At 44.6% G+C, this 15,630-nt stretch overlaps 1 protein-coding gene, 1 long non-coding RNA gene and 1 pseudogene across 2 annotated transcripts; all 3 read left to right on the forward strand.

The window, feature by feature from the left end:
• Nucleotides 1-633: 633 nt before the first annotated feature.
• On the forward strand, nt 634-5,463 carry LOC125544879. Its single transcript, XM_048708660.1, has 3 exons — nt 634-1,319; nt 2,792-2,979; nt 4,598-5,463. The coding sequence occupies exons 1-3, from the start codon at nt 728-730 to the stop codon at nt 5,069-5,071; spliced, it is 1,254 nt and encodes a 417-aa protein (XP_048564617.1). The 5' UTR covers nt 634-727; the 3' UTR covers nt 5,072-5,463.
• A 535-nt stretch (nt 5,464-5,998) lies between these two features.
• On the forward strand, nt 5,999-7,838 carry LOC125546940 (annotated as a pseudogene).
• Nucleotides 7,839-8,059: 221 nt separating this feature from the next.
• On the forward strand, nt 8,060-10,196 carry LOC125544881. Its single transcript, XR_007299781.1, has 2 exons — nt 8,060-8,426; nt 9,847-10,196. It is a non-coding gene; the product is annotated as an uncharacterized LOC125544881 (long non-coding RNA).
• Nucleotides 10,197-15,630: the final 5,434 nt, after the last annotated feature.

A 15,630-nucleotide genomic window follows, 5' to 3' on the forward strand; every position in this document is an offset into this window, starting at 1 on the left:
CGGCGAGTATTTTGATGGATTCGCAGGAATTTGTCCACGGGTTTTGGAGGATATCGGCTGGCCAACTCGCACGCGCTGCGTCTGTTGATCCAGCGAATCATTGCGTATGTGCATATGCATGTTAGCCGTTTTTTGCGTGCGTTCTTGCAATTCGGCCGGTAAATATACAATAAAACTTTTCTACTGTTGCTTGTTTCAGCGCACGTAAGCCATTGGAAGACACCAACCTCTACTGTCTCGATTGTCTGGTAGCTCCTGGTAAACCATGTCTCCTGAGGGAAGCTACCGTCACTGTTCCTTTTATTTTATTTTATATATGTTTTCTGATTGGCCACTTGCCCCTTGATTTTGGCATACAGAGGACCAAAGAGAAAGCAGAAGACACGGACGCACCACCACCATTAACATTTACATCATCCTTAAGCAAAGCAATTAGGGACGGCAGCGTTAACATACGGAGATGTGGACTTTGGAGCAGAGCAGAGCAATTATTCATGTTTCTCGGGGTCAACTTTGAAAATTAACCTTTAAAAAAAACGTTGAAAATTAACCAGATCGCCACCGTCGATTTTTCTTCTACTGGACGGATATGCGCACCCGTTTGCGAGCCGAAGCACTGGTCCTCCGACCCGCCGGCCACTAGTCCATATCCCCTACCGCCTACCGCACGTCACTTGACCAGCCAGCCGCCCCACTCCACCCTCCACTGCGGCACGCGCTCCCGGCGATGTCGTGGCTCGCGCGCTCCATTGCGGCCACCCTCTCCTCCGCCCCCGACGACGACGACGAAGACGACCACTCCGAGGCAGCCTCCGGCGACGAAACCCCGGATCACGCCGCCAACGCCGACGCCGAGGAGGACGAGCAGCCGGACACCCCCGGCCGCGGGGTCAAGGGCGACATCTCCGAGCTGACCGAGTCCCTCACCCGACGCTTCTGGGGCGTCGCCTCCTTCCTCGCGCCACCGCCGTCCGCCGGGGCCGAGGCCGCCGAGACGTCGACGGCGGCGGCTGAGGCGGAGGCGGAGGCGGAGGGAGAGCATGGGCCCCAGTCCCCGCGGGTCGCCGGGATCCGGAACGACCTGGCTGAGATCGGGGGCAGGGTGAGGAGCGGCATCTCGATGCTGTCCAACGCCAACGCCGTGGCGGAGATCTCCAAGATCGCCTCGTCCTTCCTGCCTTTCGTGCCGGAGGAAGAGGAGGAGGATGTGGATGCGGTGGACCTGACGGAGGAAGTGGTGGTGTTCGTCAGGCACATCTCGACCTCTCCCGAGACGTGGCTCGATTTCCCCCTCTTCGTCAACGACCGGCACGCCGATGGTAAGACCCAGTTGCTTCAGACTTTTCTGCTCGAGCTTTATCTGCACTAGACTATTATTTCGGTCTACTATGCACTTGTGTGGTTATGAGATGCAAGTGCAGCAGAAGACTCTGAATTCTGAAACTCAGATTATTAGTGTTGAATCAGGTGTTTTAATCTAGTAGATCTTTGCAGTTTTGCTCAAACTATGTTTATACTGCCTATGCTGTGGTTAATAGAATGGTGTATTTGCTAAGTGTGGAGACATGAGGGTGTAGCTTCAGGCCAAATCAATCACATCATGTTCAAACTGACTGTTTCTCCACATTTTTTAAGGGTTACCAAGGAATTGCATTGAATTAATTAATATGTTAGCACTCCATCTGATTACATTTGCTGATATCCAGTTCGACAGAGTGGGTGCCTGAAATGAGTTACTGTGTCTAGTCTCATTAGGGCTTTAATCGAGTTTGTTTGTTTAATTGAAGCGATATTTAGTAGGAAGTAATTTAGTGAGGAAGTTTTGGAGTATAGATTGCGGATTTTAATAATGAGAGAGAATGATAGTCCATGTTAGTCAGTGTGTTCCAGCTCTCAGTATGCACCTTCTCATAAATGCTCATGATGAAAATTTTGTCGTTTGCCATGTATTCTTAGTATCGAATTGTTACGAAGCTGCAATTTCTGCAAAAACATCAGGATTAACTATGCCATTTACTGATCTACAAGACCTCCCAAAGCTAGAGATGCATTAGAAAACACCAAAACACTGACAAAGCTAGATGCAGACTCAAAGCACATATACCAGCACCGTAACTTAACCTGATGATTCACGTAAACGACATCAAATAAGGTTTTTATAAAAAATTGCTTGCTTGTAACATTAAATTTTTACTTATTAAGACATACAAATGAAGTCCCTACAAATAAATGAGTTGTGTCAATTGCCCACGCACCTTTGATCAATAACTCAAAGAAGCACTTGACCTTGACTGCTTTCTATACTTACTGGAAGTTAAGCTTGTTTTCAAGGAATCAAGGTTCCTGATGATATCAGTACATGTACACAGTATAATTGAACCAAGTACATTTATCCAGCAATTTTTTTTTTAGATTTTAGCTTTTGTACATAGACTTATTGCCAATCTTCCTGTTGTTTACGGCGTAATCATAATTTTCCCTACCTACCAAACTTGCGGACCATGGAACTATCATTGACTACTGTACTTCTTTGCACTAACTTAGCGTAGTAATCAGTCACAAATGTGTTTTTAGAATGATCATGAATACTCCCTCCGTTCCAAAATAGATGACTCAACTTTATACTAAGGGAGTACTTATTACTATTTGCTTAACATCATGCTCTCCTTCTCTTCATTATGTGGGAGTAGCTATTCATGCATCTTGTTCCATCATGTCAGTTGTATGTTACATATCACGCCTGACTGTTGCTCAATTCCTTCGCTTATATCTGCTATGCTTTTGTGTTCAGATTTTGAACTGTCAGATACACAATGTGAACATGCATTGGCTATAGAGCGTATAGTACCAAGCTTATCATATCTCAGAACCGAACTTTGTTCGACCAATATGAGTGAAGCATGCTTTTGGAAGATCTATTTTGTGCTTCTTCACTCAAAGCTCAACAAGGAAGATGCTGAACTTCTTTCAACGACACAAGTACACTCCCTTCTCTCTGTCTTATTATTTCTGTTGTGTTTTCCAAACATTCTTAGTTACCATAGATTATCATGCCATCTTGTTGCAATGCATGCAATCCTACAAATAACTTTGTAAACAGAAACATGTGCCCATGCATTTGCCTGTGTTTACCTGTTTCCAAATGTGGCCTCTCATTTCCATATTCACCTGTTAAGAGTCACTTTTGGAGTTGTAGCTGTATCGATGACGATTTTTTATCAGGAATTCATCTTTTGATCCCTTCTATATCTGCAATACGTCATATTGCATGTTCACAAGAAAGAAGACATCAATCTGCATTCTCATTAAGCTTGAGATAGTGAAATTCCCCGATACTTTATTCTATGCAACTGTATGGAATTGGATCTGGATTGTTCATCCATAGTTGAATATGGGATTGAATCCATGATCTCATAATATTGCGAGACTTGTCTTAAACGTCTAAGCTGGGAAATCAGGTCGATTTATCTGAGTACTGTAAACGGGCTTCAGAATATCTAGAACTTGATAGTGGCCCTTGTTGACTTTCAAAAAAAAATAGTGGCCCTTGTTGGCTTTATGAACAAGGATTGAGTGTTTACATCCATTTCCAGCCAAATATCAATTATGATAAATCCACCATGTGCCATCATCATTGGTACAGTCTTGCTTAAGTTTTATGTTAGCTCTGAATGCTAAGTTGAGGATATTGTTAACTTTAAGGTCGCAAGCATAACAAAGCCCAGAAGTGGTATCTAATTATATACTCCCTCCGTCCAAAAAAGCTTGTCCCTCAAATGCATGTATCTAGCACCAAGTTAGTGCTAGATACGTCCATTTGAGGAACAAGCTTGGGACAAGCTTTTTCGGACGGAGGGAGTATAATTCTTTTTAGAGATTCTAATATGGACTACATACAGAGCAAAATGAGTGAATCTACACTCTAAACTACGTCTATATACATCCGTATGTAGTCCATATTAAAATCTCTAAAAAGACTTATATTTAGGAACAGAGGGAGTATGATCTCTCTTAAATCTTTATGCATATCCAAGCTCCATATTGTATTCTCATTGCAGATACGCTAAGTCACTCGTCATGTTAAATCTATCAGCTCATCAAGTTGAATATACTCAGCGTTGTTAATTTTTTCAATATTCTTGTGGTGGAAACAATTAGGATTGCTTAAAACTAAGATCTTCCAAATGGAAATATCAGTGTAAAATATAGGGTACTCCCTAGTCCCTACAGCAAACCTGAACAGCAGGAGGATATGTTAATGGGCCATTAGAATTTGGATTGTGAACTAAGATTATGTTATTTTGTCTAGTATGCATATGATTCATGGACAATTGTACCGTCAATATAGTTACAGAATGGTGACCATCATGCATGTGGAATGTTGTGGATCATATTATGATGTCATCGGTAGCATATATACTATCCTGTTGTCAAGATAACATATCAACATATGCATACTAATATATCACCCTTGGAAACTAACATTGACAACACCAGTGAGAATTGAGAAATGTCAGACTTCGTAGTAATGTTGGAAAGGGTTCTCGCGATGATCTTTTGCTAAATTTGACCTTATTGAGATATTTCTTTCATGCAGATCCTGGAAGCAAGAGAAGAGTTATTGCAAAGCTCCCCAAGGATGAAAAATGTAGCGTCTGAGGGTCCTGGGGGCCCATCAGAAAGCAGCAATGTTCTATCTACCCAAGCTGAAGATAGAGAGTTGTCACCCTCAAGCATCCAAGACAAGAGTGGAATGGCTGAAGCAACATCTTTCCAAGAACCAACTCCTGATTCTCTGCCAGGGGCTGAGGCTGACAAGCATCCCATTTCAACCAGCGAGCCGGAAATTATTGACAAGTCTGTAATTGAAGAAGAGCTGGTGGTGAAAACTGAAATCAAGAATCAGGGTGACAAACCCAACCTGTACACCCCGGAGGACGACGACGACAAAGAAGTGGAGGATTGGCTAGAGGACATGGACCATGCCGACAACAAAACAGGCAATATCACCTCGGTTGGGCAGGACGAAGACGTGTCATTCAGCGACCTGGAGGATGACGATGATGATTAAGGGTTGCCTGGTGGTAAATACCAAGCCCAGTGCCTGATACATATGCTCTGCGGCTTCAAGACATACGGTCGCTGTTAAACGAAGGATCGTGTCTCAGTAGCTACTACAAAGCGAACAACGCGGAAGCAGAATCACGACAAGTTGATAAGCGTGTGTCTCCGGGGTTTTGCTTTCTTGATTCGAGTTGAACGTTTACTTGTGTGCCGTCATGGTCTGTACATAGAAACAGTAGCCGCACGTCACTTGTAAGCTGTGTTGATGCAAGATTCTGAATGTAGATGCTAAAAACATGTTCATTTTTCTAGTGAACGCAAAATACGATACGGACTAAAGCTGTCAGATATCGTGTAACTGGTCAAGTTCAAGTAAACTCGTTTTGTTTCCGTATTCTACTTTCTTTGAGTTTGAGGAGCAGGCTGCTTTTTACTCTCCAGACAGAGTCTCAAATCTGAGTTGTTCGTCGAAAGCAAACTCGAAGTAGCAATATCTCCAGCACAATGCATGTCCTGTTGCTCGCATTCTTGTGTTTAGAGTTTGTCTAGTCCCTGATAGCCCGTGGTCTAAGAGTAACTCCAACCAGCTGACTCAAACTGTGCGCGTGTGTCCGTTTGGGTGTCGAAACGAATCAAAGTGTCGGCTCAACGCGTCCGTTCAGTGCCCATGTGGACGCATTTCTGACCCAAATTTGCATCCGATTTACGTCCATACTAAGAGCAACTCCAACCGGCCGACTCAAACTGTGCGCGCCTGTCCGTTTGGGTGTCAACATGGAGGTCTAGGGTTTACAGGGTAACTGGATGCGATCTTGGCTGCTGCCGCCCTTGCCTTGGGAAACATGTCTAGGTTAGGTTGGTTCCTCCCCTTGCTGGGCCCTGGTCGCCGGCCCATGCCTTCACTTGGTTGGGCTTGGTTAGCCACCCCAGCGTCATGGCCAGGGAGAACGATCTCAAGTTATCCTCGTGGTCAACATCTGTTTTCTTTGTACTGCAATATTATGTTCATCGTATATTTAAAAGATGTTCAATGTGTATTTTGGAGGAAAAATATACACAATATTATGTTTATGTATAATATAAGAAAATATATTCATCATGTATTTAGAATAAATATTCATGTCATATTCAAAAACATGATCACTATGTTTTTGAAAACATCAATGTGCACATATAACATATTTATATAAATGAAAAAGTAGGGAAGACAATGAAGATGGAAAATTAATAAAAGGAGAGAAAATAGATAAAAATGAAAAACCGTAAGAACAAAAAACAAATAAAACCGAGCTGACGGACTTCTTCAAGGGCCAGAGTGTCGCCTTTGACGCCCAAGGGCACAACCCATATAGCGACGTCTCTGATGGCCGCATCCTTCAGGTGGAACGGGGACAAGATAGGCTGAACCACTTAGGCTGGTCATAATGGGCAAGAACATAGTCTAGTAACTTACACACTTCCCTAGACTATGTTACTACCTTCACAGTGGGTAGGAACATCTATGTAGTGTCATGCAACAATGTATTTATTAGGTTATATACTCATTGTTTCTTGGAGTGTGTGATATTCCGGTAACTTAGCTAGTTACCACAAGCACCTCTCTCTTCATTAAATATGTGACACATAAGCAAAATTGTATTGGAGTGTGTGATGTTACTCATAAGTTCCTCCCGTTTGTGACCAGCCTTACGCATACAACCCTGGCTACGATGAAGACATGTGCAGGGCTTTGATATTCCGCCTGGCAACTTTCACATAGAGTCAGTGTGGCCGGCCACTCGGTTTGCAGTTTCATCACAAGTCTGGGGATCTATACGTGGCCGACGCCTACAGGGGACTCATGCGGGTTGGTCCTGGTGGTCGGGAAGCCACAATATTGGTTAATGCGGTCGATGATTTACCTCTCCGCTTCACCAACGGGGTTGAGGTCGACCAGGTCACCGGTCAAGTCTACTTCACTGACAGTTCTATGAACTATGACAGGACGCATCATGAGATGGTCACAAGATCAGGGGATTCAACAGGGCGTCTCATGAGGTACGACCCACATACCGGTGATGTTGCGGTGCTCCAAACACGCCTGGCGTATGCAAACAGGGTCGCTATCAGCACCGACTGTACGCATCTCATTGTTGCATCTACGGGGCCGTGCAAGCTACTAAGGCACTGGATCAAAGGGGCCAAGGCGGAGGCGGGGACGTCTGAGCCATTTGTCGATCTCCCCGGCTACCCCGATAACGTAAGGCCTGGCAAAATAGGAGGTTACTGGGTGGTGTTACATGGCGAGAAGAATGAATTGCCTTGTCATCCCAATAGTCATCTGCTCGCTGTGAGGAGGCAAATTTTCGTGTTTTGACCCTTTTCTGAAACCTATTCAAGATTTGACACTAGTTTGAAAAAAATTCGAGATCTGACCCTTTTGCTACCGCCAGAGTCCATGGCGGTAGGGTCTAACAGCGAGCGTAGGCTGTTATACCCTACCGCCATGGTCCCTGGCGGTAGCAAAAGGGTCAGATCTCGATATTTTTTCAAACTAGGATCAAATCTTGAATAGGTTTCAGAAAAGGGTCAAAACACGAAATTTAGCCCTGTGAGGATCGGAGCTGACGGCAAGATACTCGAAGAGATGAGGGGGCCCAAGCGCGTCAAACCGGCAGAAATCATGAAAATAGATAAACGGAAAACTTTACATAGGCTCTAATGACTTGTCGTACGTCGGCGTAGTTACACGCAAGTGGGGAGGCTGGAATTTTTTGTGTTTCGCAAATAAATAGAATTTCTTTATGCACATAGATTTTATAAGAGTTTTTTGTTGTTGTAATGGTTATCGATCGGTGAGTGCAGGGGGCAACTACTATAGAATCTGAGCCTACTGTGAAAGAATAGAAAAAATGAGTTTGGACCATTGGATGGCATATTGATGGCTCAGATTCGGGTGGAGCAATCTCTGACTACAAGTTTGCAAATAGGTCCCTGCCTGAGAGTTAATTTGCTCCCGTCGTCCTAATCATTCAGACCCAAACCCGATTCCCCGATGCACCGACACACGCACGATCTAAAATTCCTCCTCCTGCGGCGGCGGCGGCGGCCCAGATCCCTCAACCAAGAGCTGGGCGAGTACGACCAATGGAGGCGTGTTCCAGTGGGGAAGCACCTCAGAGCTGATCAGATCGGAGAGGAGCAGATCGGATGACTCCTGGCCGTTGTGTCGCCGCCCACCCGGTTATGCAGAGCAGATCCGAGCTCGCCGGCTACTAAGCTCCGCCCTACTTTGTGCTCGTCACTGGTCACTGCCTCCCCATCCGAGGTTCCAGGAGCGGTGGGTTCGTCGCTTCCTCCTTCACCTCGTCGGCTGCAAGCAGGTGATGCCATCTCCAGTTCTGTTTTCCTGTACTTTTCCATGTCACTGCTCATATGGGAAGATGCCATTTTATAACTTCAATTTGATGATGTATTGCTACTGTTCTTAGTGGTTTGGTAGTCTATTTTGAAAGTTCTGTTTCATCGGTAATTACTTAGATAACCAAGTTGGAAGGTTGCAGATGGGTAGATAAATCCCCGATTTTAGGACAACTCAATAAAAAATATAATTACTACCTGCGGTTGCTAAGTTTGTTGTCGCAATATGCAGCCATTGGTTGAAAACTTGATGGGACAGTAAGCTCATTTTTATTGTGAAGATGAAGATAGATTTTACCAGTTCATATAATAGATGGATTGTATTAAATTTTTCCAGTTCTAGGCACACCCTTCCATCTCTAAATTTGATTTTTTATAAATGCAATCTTGTGGTGATATGGCTAGAATCAAGAGGAACACATAAGCTTAACATTTGCATGCTTCGGTAGCAAACTTTTCAAGAGAATAGTCAGTGTACTTAAACTCACAAATGCAAAGTATGCGCTCCTGTAAATAGGCGACAGCGACACCACTGTACCTTTGTTGTACTTTGCGAGAAAAAGTTAGATGTATGGAACATCATGTACAATCACAGCAATGCTTCCATTAGAAAAAGTACTATAGAAATCGGCAGATGTAGCATAGGCCCTGATTTTTTATGTATCAGAAGTGCAAAACCAATCTCCAGCAGTAGACCCTTTTCATAGAAACGTTGGTGGAACCCTACATATTGTCCATTCTTCTGGAGTTCATGAACACCAGGCACTGATGGGTGAAATTTGCTGGCAGTAATCATTGATGCAAAGCTTGTTGTATAACTTGCGGGACGTACCAGAAGAACAACCTTCCATATACGTTGAACAATTCTAGCTAGAAAGTTTCCAGTTCCTCTGCAGAAATTAAAATCAAGACTTTAGTAAGACAATAAAGAAATTTCAATGCTGGAATACTGCAATGCGCACCATTTCAGGACTTGCTAGTAAGCATCTGTAATTGCACTTTCTTTAGGTGATAAATGCAAGTCATACCATCAGTTTTTAACCAATTTAAATAATGACAGTGCTGGATGCCAAGATAGATTTTCTCTGTACTGAAGTGCAATTAAAAGAAAAGGCGCATATATCTTGTAGCTTTACTTCTATTTCGTTTGTTCTTTCTCCTAGGGAAAGTAATATGGCTCGTGCCCTTGTTCTAATGCGGAAGGTACCCTAATTTCTGATTTCATTCATGCCATACTATCGGACGATGTAAGTTTATTCTCTAATCGATAATGTTTCCATGAAGGCTTTAGGCGCATTGCTTATTTTCTTAGCAGATACACTGAGATTAGTTCATTTCCTCCCTCTGATTTGTCATGCTGTGTTTGTGTTGTGTACCATGAAGATAGCAATGCAGTTCATTAGCAGATACAAACTGGGATTAGCAGCACAAGAAGCTCAATGAGCAAGAAGCATTCGGTGAGCATGAAGCACAAGATGCAAAGACTGTAGCTTTTATGTGATGTACCACCAAGATAGTAATGCAGCTTTTAATGGCCGTACTTGTTGGGTTGTGATTATTTTAGTCTACTTAGTCTTGCCCGTGTTGTAACAAAAGTAATCCTCTCATGCTATGTAGCATTTGATATGTATGTATCTCTTCTGTTTGTGTCTTATATGGGATCGTCAGGTTTGAAATGTATGCTTAGGTATGCTTGAAGTGGGTGGTTAAATTTGTCATGTACTTTCTAGTCACCAATATGTCTGGATTTCTTGCATATTTACTGATGTAGCAGAAGCTACTAATTAAATCAAATCTACAAGAAGTTTCATGCCGTACATATGTGCAATTTTTTTAAAACCTAAGAGACGGATACCTGTACAGTTTTGTACAATGTCTTATTTATGACAGGCATAATTATTGATATCTGAGGGTGGTTATTGCAAAAGTCATCCTGTATATGTACCTAATAGTAGGGGTTTTTCTTAAAATGTGCATTGAGAACCCTCTGCCTCCATCTGTACCAATCATGCTGCATCCGATGGTCCAGATTTCTTTTTCTATTTTTTCACAGCAAGCTCAGATTCTATAGTAGTTGTCCCCCATTTTTCACATGACAAACTGTTCATCAATATGATGCATGCTTTGACGATGATTTTTCGTGTTGAGTGTGTTTTGAACCACAGAGAACATTTTATGTAGCCAAAACTGTATATGAGAGCATTTTATGTGCAGCAATCATCAGAATAACTAGTACTAGTCGGTCCATCCGTTCAGACTTGTGGAAAGGTGGCAGAATTTTCCGTCGACTGCCACGTTGAGCTGTGTCCCGTATTCCATAAGGCAATAACTCGGATAGAAATAAAAAGATCGGTACGTGCGTCGATCACTTCTTGGCGAGCAACACGTCGGAGTTCGGAGCGGGCGCAGCACGAACGTCACCTTGGTCGCCATCGCCAGCTTGCACTGCGGGCACGGCTTGGCCTCCATGGTGGCCGTGGCGTAGTACCGGGCGCAGCTGCACATCTTGGCAGCGGGGTACAGTACAGGGTCGTCTATGACTTCATCATGGTCTTCAACTCATAGAAGGTGAGCAACTCATCTCCGTTGAGCACTTCAATCATGGTCTTCAACCTACGCAGTACTCGCCGACGTCCCGCCGGCTCAGCGTGTTGGAATTTTGCTAGTAGGCCTTTGGCCCAAAGCCCAACTAAAATTCTGAAATTTTCTTGGCCCATTCATGCACACATGTGAGTGGAGTAAGTGAGGCTAAAGTTTAGTCCCACCCCGGAAGTTGAGAGAGAGTTGCACCTCTTTATAAGGTGAGCTCTTCTACCACTTGTATGAGCACGAAAAGAGGAGACCTACACGCGCGCTCCTCCTCCTCCTCGCTCGCCTCGCCTCGTCACGACGCGCCGCGCCGCGGGTTGCGCGATTGAGCCGGCGGTGCTGCACCCGCTGCACCGTATGTGATTCTATCCCGGCGGTGCTGCACCCGCTGCACCGTATGTGATTCTATCCTTCCTGTTCGAGATCGTGATAGAATTCATGCTTCTAGTACGTGCCCTAGACGTGATATGTTCATCTGCTATGCTAGTTCGCATGATTAGTTTAATCTCTGCTGCTGTGGTCATGATTTATCTTCTGTTTATCCGGATTAAATCTCGTAGTAATTTGCTCATATTTCTAACAATCCAAAAACCTGATTATAGGCAACTTACTTCGAGTGGTTTTGCTGCGCATCTGAAGCCGCCTGCCTTTAAGGGGGCGCAATATAAGAGGTGGCGCACGAGAGCAGTCTACTGGTTTCAGACCATGGGCTGCTATGATGCCACCAAGGGCAAGCCTGAGGGTGATCTTAATCCAGCACAGCTGGAAGCTTTTGAGAAGATCGATACCCTCTTTAAAGGCGCTCTTCTGAGTGTTCTTGATAACTCCATTGTGGATTCGTATATGTCGTTTGACAACGGCAAAGACATGTGGGCTGCGCTCGAGGCCAAGTTTGGTGCCTCGGACGCCGGCAGCGAGTTGTACGTCATGGAGCAATTCTATGACTACAAGATAACTGATGAGCGCCCTGTTGTACAGCAGGCTCATGAGATACAGTCGCTCACAAAAGAACTTGAGTACTTCAAGTGTGTGTTGCCGGACAAATTTGTTGCCGGAGGCATCATTGACAAGCTTCCACCTTCGTGGAACAATTTTGCTACTTCCCTGAAACACAAGAGACAGGAGTTTTCCGTTGCGGATCTCATTGATACTCTTGATGTTGAAGAGAAGGCGAGAGCAAAGGACACACGTGCTCGAGTTGCTGAGGGAGGTTCTAGTGCCCACATGGTACAGAAGAAGAATTCCCAGCCCAACAAGTTCAAAAACAATAAGAACAAAACTCAGGGCAAAGGCAAGTTTGATACAAAGAACAAGCCATCACATTATACCAACTTCAAGAAGAAATCTCATAAGAAGGGGAAGGGACTTTGCCATGTCTGCGGTGATCCTAATCACTGGGCTCCGAAGTGTCTTAACCGCTTTGAGGAGCGCGAACATGAGAAGAGCGGCAAGTCCGCTAATGTTGTCATCGGTGATACTGATATGAAGGAATCAGGGTACGGTATTTTTCCTACCATCCTTTCAGTATTTCAATCCCCTGATTGGTTAATTGACACCGGTGCCAATGTACATGTTTGTGCTGACGCCTCCATGTTTTCTTCTTACCAGGCAACAGGGACTTCACCCGTGCTGATGGGGAACGGGTCACATGCCATCGTTCGAGGTGTTGGTATGGTCGATCTGAAGTTTACTTCGGGGAAGACTGTGCGTCTGAAGAATGTTCATCATGTGCCGTCCATCAATAAAAATCTCGTTAGCGGTTCCCGTTTATGTCGAGATGGTTTTAAGTTGGTTTTCGAATCCAATAAAGTTGTAATTTCTAAGTGTGGACAATTTGTTGGAAAAGGCTATGAGTGCGGAGGCTTGTTCCGCCTATCTTTGTCAGATATTTGCACTAAAATTATTAATAATGTTTGCCACAATAATGAGTCTGATATTTGGCATTCACGACTCTGTCATATTAACTTTGGTTGCATGACGCGGTTAGCCAATATGAATTTAATTCCGAAAATCTCTACTGTCAAAGGCTCCAAGTGCCAAGTATGTGTGCAAGCTAAGCAACCTCGCAAGTCCCATAAGACTGCAGAGGCAAGAGACTTGGCGCCACTAGAGCTTATACATTCTGATCTTTGTGAGATGAATGGCGTGTTGACAAAAGGCGGAAAGAGATACTTCATGAAGTTGATTGATGACTCCACTAGATATTGTTATGTGTATCTTCTGAAATCAAAAGATGAGGCTTTGACTTTCTTTAAAAACTATAAAGCTGAGGTAGAGAACCAACTTGATCGAAAAATTAAACGGCTTAGGTACGATCGTGGTGGAGAGTATTTTTCCAATGAATTTGATCTGTTATGTGCGGAACATGGTATAATCCATGAGAGGACGCCTCCCTACTCACCCCAGTCAAATGGGGTAGCCGAAAGAAAGAACCGAACTCTAACTGATATGGTTAACACCATGTTAGACACTTCGGGTCTATCCAAGGAATGGTGGGGGGAGGCGCTAATGACTGCGTGTCATGTCCTAAACCGAGTTCCCACAAAGCATAAGACCATGACTCCATTTGAGAAATGGGAAAGGAAAAGGTTGAAACTCTCTTACCTACGTACTTGGGGTTGTTTGGCGAAAGTCAATATACCAATTCCCAAGAAGCGCAAGCTTGGACCAAAAACCGTGGATTGTGTTCTTCTGGGCTATGCTTTTCATAGCATCGGCTATAGATTTTTGATAATAAAATCTGAGGTATCCGACATGCATGTTGGTACGATTATGGAATCAAATGATGCAACTTTCTTTGAGGACATATTTCCTATGAAGGATATGTCGAGTTCATCAAATCAGGAGATACCTACTCCATCTAGTGAGGAATTCACTGTAATTCCTGAACCCACCATTGCGATGGAACACGTTGAGAATCCTGTTGAGGGTAACAATGGAACTCCTATGAGGAGTAAGAGACAGAGGACTGCAAAGTCTTTTGGTGATGATTTCATTGTGTACCTCGTGGATGACACACCCAGGACTATTTCAGAAGCCTATGCATCTCCTGATGCTGACTACTGGAAGGAAGCTGTACGTAGCGAGATGGATTCCATCTTAGCTAACGGTACCTGGGAGATCACTGACCGTCCTTATGGGTGCAAACCTGTAGGATGTAAGTGGGTGTTCAAGAAGAAGCTTAGACCTGATGGTACGATTGAAAAGTACAAGGCACGGCTTGTGGCCAAGGGTTATACCCAGAAAGAAGGTGAAGACTTCTTTGATACTTACTCACCCGTGGCTAGACTGACCACAATTCGGGTGCTACTATCACTGGCTGCCTCACATGGTCTTCTCGTTCATCAAATGGACGTTAAGACGGCTTTCCTCAATGGAGAGTTTAAGAAGGAAATTTACATGTTGGGTTTCGTAGTAATTTCAAAAATTTCCTACGCACACGCAAGATCATGTGATGCATAGCAACGAGAGGGGAGAGTGCTGTCTACGTACCCACGCAGACCGACTGCGGAAGCGTTGACACAACGTAGAGGAAGTAGTCGTACGTCTTCACGATCCAACCGATCAAGCACCGAAAACTACGGCACCTCCGAGTTCGAGCACACGTTCAGCTCGATGACGATCCCCGGACTCCGATCCAGCAAAGTGTCGGGGAAGAGTTCCGTCAGCACGACGGCGTGGTGACGATCTTGATGTACTACAGCAGCAGGGCTTCGCCTAAACTCCGCTACAGTATTATCGAGGACTATGGTGGCTGGGGGCACCGCACACGGCTAAGGAATAGATCACGTGGATCAACTTGTGTGTTCTAGGGTGCCTCTGCCTCAGTATATAAAGGACTAGAGGGGGGAGGCTGGCCGGCCAAGGTGTGGCGCGCCAGGAGAGTCCTACTCCCTCTGGGAGTAGGATTCCCCCCCCCCCAATCCTAGTTGGAATAGGATTCGCGGAGGGGGAAAAGAGAGAGAGGGGGCCGGCCACCTCTCCTAGTCCTAATAGGACTAGGGGAAGGGGGAGGCGCGCAGCCCATGTAGGGCTGCCTCTTCTCTTTTCCACTAAGGCCCATCATGGCCCATTTAGCTCCCGGGGGGTTCCGGTAACCTTCCCGGTACTCCGGTAAAATCCCGATTTCACCCGGAACACTTCCGATATCCAAACATAGGCTTCCAATATATCAATCTTTACGTCTCGACCATTTCGAGACTCCTCGTCATGTCCGTGATCACATCCGGACTCCGAACAACCTTCGGTACATCAAAATGCATAAAACTCATAATATAAACTGTCATCGTAACCTTAAGCGTGCGGACCTACGGGTTCGAGAACAATGTAGACATGACCGAGACACGTCTCCGGTCAATAACCAATAGCGGAACCTGGATGCTCATATTGGCTCCCACATATTCTAGAAGATCTTTATCAGTCAAATCGCATAACAACATACGTTGTTCCCTTTGTCATCGGTATGTTACTTGCCCGAGATTCGATCGTCGGTATCTCAATACCTAGTTCAATCTCGTACCGGCAAGTCTCTTTACTCGTTCTGTAATACATCATCTCGCAACTAAATCATAGTGCATG

This window comes from Triticum urartu, chromosome 3, assembly GCF_003073215.2.
Source record: "Triticum urartu cultivar G1812 chromosome 3, Tu2.1, whole genome shotgun sequence".
Taxonomy (NCBI): domain Eukaryota; kingdom Viridiplantae; phylum Streptophyta; class Magnoliopsida; order Poales; family Poaceae; genus Triticum; species Triticum urartu.

Bases quoted from the DNA above. Each gene is read 5' to 3' on its own strand.
- LOC125544879 (XM_048708660.1), top strand. From the start codon at position 728: ATGTCGTGGCTCGCGCGCTCCATTGCGGCCACCCTCTCCTCCGCCCCC. The intron at 1,320-2,791 runs GTAAGACCCAGT...TTTTGTGTTCAG, and splicing joins CAACGACCGGCACGCCGATG to ATTTTGAACTGTCAGATACA. The intron at 2,980-4,597 runs GTACACTCCCTT...TCTTTCATGCAG, and splicing joins AACTTCTTTCAACGACACAA to ATCCTGGAAGCAAGAGAAGA.